At 43.5% G+C, this 11,048-nt stretch overlaps 1 protein-coding gene across 1 annotated transcript in view; it reads right to left on the bottom strand.

Moving 5' to 3' along the window:
- Window positions 1-9,608, bottom strand: part of LOC104967389 (inositol-3-phosphate synthase 1-A) — an 11,356-nt gene extending 1,748 nt beyond the window's left edge. The window contains exons 1-9 of the mRNA XM_010796797.1: window positions 9,348-9,608; window positions 7,856-7,980; window positions 7,603-7,764; window positions 6,863-6,992; window positions 6,345-6,538; window positions 2,836-2,985; window positions 2,000-2,215; window positions 821-985; window positions 617-730 (exon numbers count right to left, since the gene is read on the bottom strand). Of these exons, the coding sequence (XP_010795099.1) occupies window positions 617-730; window positions 821-985; window positions 2,000-2,215; window positions 2,836-2,985; window positions 6,345-6,538; window positions 6,863-6,992; window positions 7,603-7,764; window positions 7,856-7,969 (1,245 nt within the window). The 5' untranslated portion in view covers window positions 7,970-7,980; window positions 9,348-9,608. The remainder of the gene's footprint in view (window positions 1-616; window positions 731-820; window positions 986-1,999; window positions 2,216-2,835; window positions 2,986-6,344; window positions 6,539-6,862; window positions 6,993-7,602; window positions 7,765-7,855; window positions 7,981-9,347) is intronic.
- Window positions 9,609-11,048: the final 1,440 nt, after the last annotated feature.

Genomic DNA, 11,048 nt, shown 5'->3' with positions numbered 1-11,048 from the left:
TTTAAGACTACCACTGGGAGTCACCAAATCAAAACTTTTCGTATCATACACACTGGCATTGGTACAAACTACACTGATGCAGATAAAATGACACCACATTGTTTCAAGCGTTTGGCTGTTTTTTAAACCATGATTCGACAACTTTAGTTGTTCTAGTTAACAAAAAATTCACCATGTATATGATAGGAAAGTACAGTTATTTTCAAGCAACTTATGTGGAGCATTTTTTTTAACACAATGTGTTCTCTATAAAAATGTGGTTAGCCTGGCATAGTCGATCAGTTGTACAGCCAAGCAACCAGAGTAGGTGTTTTCGCAAAGGAATGGTGGCGGATTAAAGCAGGTAGGCCAGTGAAACATGAATTAACTTTGTAAATGACGTGAAGACGTCTCTTTAAATTAGCTCCAAAACTTGCTAAAAAGGATTAACAGTAAGCTCTAGTACTCCTGAGCCTCCGCCACCAAAACCACTGTCAGATAAAGAAGAAACGCTTTGAACTTTGTGTTGAGCAAGCAATTACAATTTGAACGCTCACATTGGAAATTGCTCTGAGATGCCGTATTTTACAATTTTTCACTTTCATGTTTTACAGAAACAGATTTAGTGGCCACTGACCTCGCAGGTGTTGTGCAGTGCGATGGTATTGGTCCCTCCCATCATTATTTCAGAAGTGTATTCATCCATGGCGCGCTTGCTGTCTGCCACATAAGGGACATACTTAATCACCACCTGAAAGAACACAGAGACAGTTAACAAGTGTGTTGTATTCAGTCAGATTTGACATTGAGCTCATTATCTTTCTGAGTCTGAGTCACTCACACAGTGGTCAGGTTTCTCTCCCGGCTGGTACAGGATGGGGTTGGACTGCACCATGTCATCCACCACGTTGCTCTTGGAGATCTCCTTGGAGCGGAACTGCTCTGGAGCCGACAGGTTTTTCCCATCGTTGTTGCCGAGGTGATTGTAGCTGACAATGGATTTCGGCTGTCGAGGGAGGGAGAGGAACTTATTAAAATGTCTTTGTTCAGGAAACACAGTGTAGTGCAAGTTTCAAGCTGTCATCTTATTTTGTGTCTGGACAATTCAACTGGAGCTCTCCCTTAGCGTTCGTCCTCTTTGTTTGACCCATTATGTTTATCCTAAAAGGAACCAAGATATATATTTTAAAGCCATCGCAGGCATGATTGTGAATTAGGGCTCGATGAATTGAAATGATTTACTTAAGTTGTTAATTGATTTCTATTCCTACATTCCAAAGGATTAGATTTAAATATGTTCACGGTGCTTTAATGTATAAGTATGTGTCTTGAATGGATGTGTCTCTATTTTCTTGTAAATATCTGAGTTTTGATGTGTGTAACCAAACCAAAACTATAAATGCTGGAGTGTGTGGCATTGGTTTATTCTACATAGCTGTCCCCATACCTTTACACATAAACATACAGAGGTTAATGGGACAAATATAGCTATCTGAACCAGATGATATTTGATTGTTTCTGAATTTTTCCTCTTGGATATAAAAACATCTCTGAAATCATAAGCCCCCGTATTTTAGCCTATATAGTTTTTTGTGATTGTTACAACCCTAGTAGTAACCAGTGGCGAACCGTCAGGGCCTTCAAGGTATTCAGAGAATACCCTGGAACACTCAGATAAAACAAACAAAAAATCGATTTAATTATATAAATAAAATGTATATAAAATGAATAAATGAGAATCGTATCTGTGTTGTTGATCTGTAATATTAAAGTGTTACGTTGATTTGATTGTACTTCTCGGACCATGCACTACGCATTTCAGTGGTTTTGTGTTAGAAAAGAAAGCAACCAATCAGATCTTGTTCTGGGTCTCTGGGTAGAATATCCTTCAACCAAGGTATTCTACATGTGTGTGTCTACAGAAGGTCCAGTTGTGATAGACACGGTTCGCCACTGGTAGTAACTCAATCTGGTTGATATCAGATCGTTACTTCATTAATCCTCCTTCCTTCTATCTCACCTTGATACCTGAACTGACCAGGAAGTCAACCAGCACTGACTTGATCTTGGTCTGACCGGATTTGAAGTCGTCTCCTCCGATGAACACTCCTTTCTGCACGGCCAGCTCTATGGCTCCTGGTACAAAGGTGTTCTGCGGGGAGCCGTTGATGTAGGCACAACCCTCCAGTATGCTGGCAACTGCAAACAGAGTGGAGGGAGAAACCGCTGCTCCAGTCTGACGATGTAGAGAAAAGACAATGAAATCATGTCTGTAAACGAGTGTATCATCACAGCTTGACTCACACAGCGTACATTTCCCCCGAGACTCTCCTCACATCGTCTTTGCGGCACAACTCCATTGTTGCCTTCATGCCTATCTGAAATTGAGCTGTTTGCTGAAGATCACAAGTCTGTGAAATAGTTTATTATTGTTGCTGACAGCAGTACAAGCATGCTGAAGACGGGAGATAAAAAATAAACTCATCCATGAGGAGCAAATCATAATTTCCTTCCCCTGATCTGATATAAAAAAAAGGAAAAGCTGACTCATTCTGGCATTTCATCTACAAATCCACAGTGAAGTGTTAGGGGAGCTAATCTCCTCATCCTCTAAGCTTTATTAATCACTAAATGTGATGAAGGATTACTGTTTGGTCCTCGGCTTTAGGAGGAAATTAAAGTTGAATTCATGACTACTGGCCACTATCACAATTTAGGTTGGTTTCTAGGACAATGTAAGTTCATCTCTGCTGTAACACACTTAAGGATCTGTCTCTTTAGAGTTTCAACTTTGGAATATATTTTATACGTTTGGAAGTTTTCTGACCAAACTCTGTTCACAGCTCCGGCTCTCACCTTGATGGCAGCAAGCAGGTTCTTGGCAGTGTCATTGATCCCAGGTATGATATCACAGAAGCGCTCGGTGTTGGCGGTCCACAGAACAATGACTTTGTCCACACCACTCGACTGACGGAAGTCTCTGATGTCAGCTCTGATCTGCTCCATCTAGAAAAGCACAGTCAGATAAGACATTAAATGTGAAATGACAATGAAAAATGAGACTCCAGACACTTAAAGTGCTTTCACACATTTCACCTGTTTGGTTTAAAGAAACTCAGGTCTGTTTGATTGGTTAGTACGGTTCATTTTGGCTGGTGTTAAGCTGTCATTCAAACCTTAAATTGGACAGGACAACTGACTATTGGAGTTTGTTTGTGGAACCAACCAAATGATGTTAAAGGGGCCATGTCATGGCCATTTCTACTGATCATAATTCCATTGTTGAGGTATACTAAAATAGATTTACCGGTAACTCACATTGGTTTCTCATACAGCATCTCTGTAAAGTATGTGTATTCACCGGTATTCACTCTCTGTCCTAAATGGCTTGTTGGAGCTCCTGCCCCCCCCCCTCCCTGTGAGCCCAGTGTGCTCTGATTGGTCGGGACGTTGAGAGGCTCGTTGCTGCGATCTGCTGCGAGGAACGGACAGGCTTCAGGGTCGGCGATACAGCGTGAACAAGCGAAACTCATCCTGAGCACACACAAACACTCACAGCCGAAGTAAAAACAATAAGGCCCCGGCCGGCCACACGAGGACGCATACGGCTAAACGCATAGGATTAACGCAAACGCAAAAAAGCTTCCGTCCACACGCAATGTTCACCGGATAGTGTCTGTCCACACGAGACAGCTCCGTTTAGCTCCAACCGCTGGAGAAGCTGCAGTACATATGCAGGAGCCTGTACGTGGCGCTGTAACTTCCTCCACAAAAGCAGCGAAGAAGCATGGTTGTCATGGTTGCCCTTCTGTTTTTCTCCGCGGGTTGTGGGCTGAGGAACCGGGCCAGAGTTTTCCGCCAGTTAACGTGTTAAAGTTTAAATCTTCTGGGAACAAAAATTATAAAAGTGCCGGTTCAAAGGTCTTCTTTGTTATTTAATGAGCTTTAAAACAAATGATTAACAACTCTATATAATAATATAAATACCACGGAGCCTCTCTTTTTCCTCCCCTCTCTTCGGACAGCGTCAGTGTTCTGTCTCCAGCAGCAGCTGATCCAGTAATGAGTGACCCGACAGTAAAAAATAAACATATTTATAACTAGGTTTAGGTAGTTTGAGAGGTAATTAAAATAGCTAAGGGTGATGATCTGACTTGAAGTGGGGTGTTTTGCTCCGTTCACCGCTGCATCACAGCGGGAGGAGCTGCAGGTGGGCAGAGAGCAGCATGTCTCTCGTCCGCTCAGTCAGATTAGAATTCACTCGCGTTTATGTCCATATCAAGAGAAAAGATAAATAATCTTGAATTCAGTGTGCAGTTTTACTTTGACGCGGGGGTGAGCAGCAGAGGTGGGAAAGGCGGGGCTATTGCGTTCATCCATTTCAGAGAAAATGAATCGTATACGGCGTACACACGGAGCCTGAGACCACCAGAGCGTTGCGTATGCCGGTTCTACCACCTTGGGACCCCGCGTTATCGTTTTCCCGCAGTTGTTTATAACTGTCATATTCGGGTCCGTCCTGCGTGTGGCCGAACGGTCTATATGACGACTAAAACAGTAACGCAAACGCGACCGTTGTTCGTTCCTCGTCGTGGCGGGGCCTAAGTGGTGCTGATATTGAGGTCAAGAAAAGGTTATATAACGCTGTGAGAATGGGTCTTGCGGAGAGCATTTCTCTGCGATCCCAACTTAGCAGACCCGAAAAACTGTTTACCCATTTAAAACAGTTGTGGGTAAATAGCTGGTTTGTTTCAAAGATCATAAATACACAAACAACAATGAATACTTACAGTTGTGTAACCGATCTTCCCCGCTGGTGCCAAACAAAGTAGGAACAGCATCGGTCTTCAGTGCTACCACGCTGACATATCCGCATGAATCAGCTGAAAGGTTTCTGAAGCTTTGGTATTCGTGAAATGCTAGCAGAGTGTCTAGAAAAAACTGTATCACACGTCACAGTACCCCAGGAAGTAAACAATGGAAAATGACGAAATCTCCACGAGGCCGTTTTGGGGCAGACATAGATTGTGTTAGGTTTTTCTCGCTACACGGGTGTACTTTGAGGGTTTTTGAACTCTGCAAACCGTTTACAAGTGCAAAAAACCTTTATACACACAACAAGGGACGGGTAATAACCGGAAAAAGCATGACAGTGGGCCCCTTTAAGGAAAGCAGCACGTTGAATTTCGGCACATTTCAAAAAGCTTAAAAACTAAATCCATCTTACTGATCATAAAAATCTAATCAGGAATGTGATCTTATGATGTATCCTGTAAGAGGAAGAATATAACCTATTCATCGCATATCAAACACTTAAGCGGCGTCAGCAGGGGTTATTTCTCCTTTGATTAAAAGTCAAAAGCTGTTAAAACTGCGGTGCATGTATCCGACTCCATGTATTTTACAGTCCATTTAACTCCATTAAGAAGTGTTTGACCGCAATCTAACAGTAATCAGCCCCCATTCATTACTGTATGCCTTCGTGCCACTTTTGTAGCCTAGACCTCGCTTCTGGCACTGATAGTCGTTTTGCAGTCTAATAATACTAGTTAATGCTTATAATCAGTCACTTCTTGGTTATTCCTTGTGACACCAAAGAAACATTAATAATACAAATAAGAAGCTTTAAATTCGCTGCATAAATGTCTGTCCATGTGAACATGAAACCAGCCAAGTGCTATAGTGCAACAATGTTTTATTTTCCCCTTGGTCTGGACTAAATGAACTAAGGGATGCCAGCGATTATTCGATTTTTTCGAGTATTCATTACCAGTCTCCATATCGATTTTTTTTTTTTTTTTTTTTTTTAATTCGATTTTATTTATATATTTTTTTATTATTATTTATGTTTTTCTTTTTTTTCCTGGCTTAGTTTCAACCAAAATATAGACTAATGCTAATAATAGTATTAATAATTGTAAATGGCCATTGGTCACACCACCAGTTTGTTTTACTGTAAACTTGGAGGAAGCCAGCAGCGCAGGCTGAGCTGCTACACACCGACTCCGCCCCCCCTCCCTCTCCGTCACACGTGCGATTGATTTATTGGCGATATACAGAACAGTGAGAACAACACAACTAAAGATGAACAAAGCGGTACGTTCAAAGAAGAGTTCCTCGTGGATCTACTTCGAACTCACAAGTGCAAATAAAAAAAATGTTTATGACGCTACAAAAAAGTATTTTTCTCTCCTGCTCTCCTGGTTGGGGGGGCGTTGGGTCTGCGGCGAATAATCGATTAATATTCCCCAGGGCTGTCCGATTTTCGAATTTGATCATGGTCAGTTTCTGGCATCCCTAAAATGAACAGGACTATAGGTTTGAAAGCACCCTTAAACCTGCTGGTGTAACAGACCGAGGGTTACCTGCTCCGCCATGCTCCCAGTGAGGACGTTGTCGGCACGATCCTCCTGGTTTGCCGCGATGAAATCAGGGAAGTAGATGGAGGGTCTGGGTTTCAGGCCGCTCATGTGAGGTCTCAGCTGCTCTTGCAATGACCAGTCGAACACCTGAGCTCTCTCCATCGCACTGCCAAGATCCATTGAGGAAATATCCCAGCCTAAAAACACAAACCCACTTCCAAGTTAAGAAAGAACCACTGAATTCCTTCAGATCTAAAAAGGGCTGACTTATGAGAGTCATTACTTTGATCCTATAAAAGTCTACAGAAGCTCTATAGCTTACACTGTTAAAGCTATTCCCTTATGAAGTAACAAACTAGATTGCAGTTAAGGACACCTCTGACCATCTTTACCTCATGGAGAGGGTCTCCATGAAGCTGCCCTGAGGCCAGAAATCCCTGCTGTTAACACTGCAGTTACCTCACTCTCAAGTTTTGTATCAGATCTTAAACCTTGAGCAGAATATCAGTAATTGTCCATACCGTCAAAGACTATATCATTAGGGTGCACCATGGGTAGGAGGTCACTCAGGGGCACGTTGACCTCGCCCTCTGGCCCTGATCCCAGACAAACAGTAGACGCCTGCAGGAGGGAGCCGAAGTAGTTTGCTTTCTGAAGAATGTGAGAGATAAAGGAGAGAAAGACACTGGTTAAATTCCCTTTAAGGACTTTTTTTATTTGAATGGGTTTAAGGTTTTATAAGTGTATTAAATCCAATGAACCAGAGGAACAAGCTCATAAAGGCAACAATGTATGTCCATATAAGGGAAATCCCTGAGCCTAGACTCAGTTAAGCCCTTAACACTCTATTGAGCATGTCAGCATAACCAGCTTATAATGAGTCTGTACCACTGTATCGGGGGACATACAGGGGGATATATTGATAAAATAGGACAAAAGTTTCTCTATTAGCTTCTTAATGGCAGTCAATGGTTTCTCACATCGCATGATAGTTTGGTTATAAAGATTTCATTCACAATCTAGACGTTTTTGTTGAAAGAAGAATAATTGCAGTGTTTCATGATGTAGCTGCAACACTACAAATGTAAGCTTTATACAAGAGATTACTATTTTTCAAGCAGTCAGCAACTGGTTTGCATTCCTTTCTGTACAGTATGGTTACATAATCAAAGTTAAGTGGTTTTACAGGGTTTCTTCAGTTAAGGTTCATTAGATGTAAGGCGTCACCATTATCGAAGTTAAGTTTTCTAACTCATCTAACCTTCATTCCCATCTTGGTTCTCCAGGTGAGACCCAGCTTGTTGGCCAGCACGGCTGCAGTCACTGTGGTCCCGTTGTTCCCTCCCCATCCCACCAGCATCACACCCAGCTTGGGCACACGTCTGTCTGTGCGGAAGGTCATCTTGGTGGTGCGGGGAGTCACCTGTTTCTCAATAAAGAGAAAACTTTACAAGGACACTGTACAGATGCCAAACACTGATGCAGGTCTCAGGTTGTCAGAAAGGTCCACTTACTGTGACTCTGTTCCCCTCTTTGTGAACGGATGAGGTCTGGTACTCATACTCGGACTCAATGTGTGTATTTGTGTACCTCACATTAGGGCTGTTGACATCAATGTTGAAAGACATGGCCGCAGAATCTGCAAAAAGAGAAACAAAGATAACGTGTTTAATGTCTTCCTCTGTATCTGGAAATATTTAAAATCGGTTTGCAATACCATAATACAATAAGTTGTAATATTTAAGATGAATCTAAAAAGTATCTTGCCACAGTTTACAGGTAGGCCTATGTATACATTTCCAAATAAGATGGACAAACATTAAAGTATAGGAATCATTGATGGCCAAAGTCAAGGTTTTAATCAATATCATTTTTGAATAGAGCTAACAAGAGGCAGTGGCACTATAGTTAAGGGTTGTTGTCACTGACTTGCAGTGGCAGCAGCTGGCTTTTATTGTTTTTCAGATAAAGCTAAGCTAAAATATGCTAATACAGTTTGGCCCTTGTTGCCATAGCAACATGAAGATGTATGCAGTTGGCTGAAGGAGCAAGACTGTTTCCAGATTACTCATAATAAATCCATGCAAAGTATGCATGTTTCACATTTCATACACCAGTGTACAACAAGTCAAATACAAAAATTAAAAACACATGATTTAATATTAAATCTACTCCAGTTATTACATATCAATGAATGATATCATAATCAAACGTAAATATTCATATTGATAGGTAATACAAAAATATCCTAGAAAATAAACTGGAAATAGTTTACATGCAGTTGAAAAGTAAGTTTCCTGCAGTTAGCTGGACTGTCCCAAGCTGTGTCGCAGTCATAAACTGTAAAGGTTGCAGCCCAAACTGGCAACCCCGTGAATAACTTTCCGTTACTACCCCGGACCACGCCTCTTCAGGACACCTGAAGCAGTTCTGAGTCGGTAACAGATTATATCAGATTATGACAAATTCTTTATATTTACAGACAACAAAGTACCCAGGCCACAATCCATTTACCCTTCGAACACGGCCACAATTTTTTTGGGCATTTTATACGATTACGTTTTCACGAAAAGTACGTCATTTTAAACAAAGGGTATCAGTCTGAGGAACAGACTCACCAGTGATCTGGCAACGCAGCACTTCATTTATTTTGTACAACTATGTCAAAATGTTAAGGCAACATCTAATGAAAAAACGTGTTAGTTATAGTAATCAAGCTTAATCCATTACTTTTGTAAAACAGAAATACTTAAAACCCGAGCCCACAAAAGGGACAGGAAGTCTTTGTACTTGTACGCCACTCGTAAATGCGTCACCTAAAATCACAGAGCATAGTTGGTTGCCTCTACTCTGTCCGGCATCCCTTGATTATAAAACGGAATAGATTTTCTAAGCAATTACTGTCAGACCACCTAGTACTATTTCTGTCAATTAAAAACTAAGAAACAGATATCAAATGAATGATTTGCTCATTTGAACAGAAAATAAACCCGGAAAAACACCCACCTTCTTCCTCTTGCAGTTTAAAAATGACTGTAAGTATCTTTGTTTAAATGAAGCAGGTGCTGGTGTGTGTGTCGCTTGCAGTAAATGTCCAGTCCTTTTCCTCAAAAAGAAATTGCCAGGTACTGCCTGCTTGTCTCAATACGCACATAGGATTATTCTCTCTTTAAACTGCACTGCTCAGACGTGTTCAGGGCTCCGGCCAATCAGAGGGCCCCATGCAGCACGTGGTTTGAAGCGCTGGAGCGAAACAGCCAATGTATGATCACGTTGAGAGAGACTTTGGGCGGGACTTAAGAACATGTCACATTCCTGAGACTCAGAAAACTGGAAACCCTGCCTGTAGAATGATGAAGGATGAATGTAGGGAATATCTCCATACAGTTGAATAAAATTAATGATCTACTGCTGTTACCTGCACTCTAATTACTGTATTATATAATCAGGGCCGGTTTTTGGCATAGGCGACAAGGGAGTAGCATGAAGCTGCAGCGTCGGAGACTTCAGTTTAAGGACCGCAGTCCTGGGACCGCACTCCTAGGAGTAGTGAAGAAACACACTCCTCAATGTCAGTTTCGGTAATTTATTGACAAGGATGACGACACCCTGAAACAGAGTAATGCAGCAAGATAAGCTGACAAAGTATTACATCCATGCAATTTAATCAACACAAATATATACCACGAAACAGAGTATAGTAGTATAATATATATATAGTATAATATAATAGTGGAAACAGTCTTACATGAATGAGTGGACGAACGTCTCAACTCGAGGCGGAGTGAATGAACAATGTTTGAACTAAAATGGCCGCTCGGCACTACCGGGTCAGAGCACGGCATAACTGGGCAGCGACAGCAGTGACACTGCCCTCTAGTGGCCGGCGATAAACTCTTCATCCCCCCAGACCGGAAAGCTATGGGCCGGAATAGGTTAACGGTCTAAATCCCGTATCCAGCTGCCAGACTCGGGCTCGTAACGTGCAGGCGGCCTCCTCACGCGGCCCGGCCGAGTCGGCTGGGGCAGCGTCGGCAGCGTGCGGCGGCGACTGTGGCACCGGGAGCGGTGCACCCAGGAAGGCACCCGTAGGAACAGTGAGGTCCGAGGACGCCTCATCAGCAGGCGTCGGTGGGGAAGCGCCAATAGCCGAGTCGCGGGGCCCGACAGCCGGCCGCTGAGCAATCCCCTGGGGCGTCGCCCAGCCCAGGTGGTTAGGTGGGGGCTGATGACCCAGGGCAGCGGGCGGCGGCGACGGCGCAGCCGACTGCTCACGGGCGCGGGATGTGGCCGGCGTGTAGGCACGGAGGAACCGCCGGTTGCGCAGTGTCAGACGTCCCGAACCGTCAACCCTGACCCGATACTGGTCGTGGCCCGGCGACTCCACCACGATCCCTGACCTATCCCATTTGTGGGGGCTCGGGCCTTGCTGGTTCTGGAGGAATACCCTTTCGCCGAGTACCAATGGGCGGAGCGGTCTCGAGTGAGTCCCCAGAGACTCGGTGGTACGGGACATACGGGTCCGAAGGGCGTCCTCCTTCGCCGCCCATGCCTCGCGCCATAGCAGGCGGATATGCGGGTTCGAGAACTTCTCGAGGCGGTTCACGAAGGAGAGCGAGCCACGAAGGGGGCGGCCGAAGATGATCTGTGCTGGCGAGAGGTCGCAGTCGGGGTCAGGCGTGTTACGCAACTGCAGCATAGCGCGCA

Source organism: Notothenia coriiceps, unplaced genomic scaffold, assembly GCF_000735185.1.
Source record: "Notothenia coriiceps isolate Sejong01 unplaced genomic scaffold, NC01 NC01_scaffold00037251, whole genome shotgun sequence".
In the NCBI taxonomy this organism is placed as follows: domain Eukaryota; kingdom Metazoa; phylum Chordata; class Actinopteri; order Perciformes; family Nototheniidae; genus Notothenia; species Notothenia coriiceps.
Note: the sequence above shows the minus strand (reverse complement) of the source record. Positions and strands in the feature narration are given on the sequence as shown.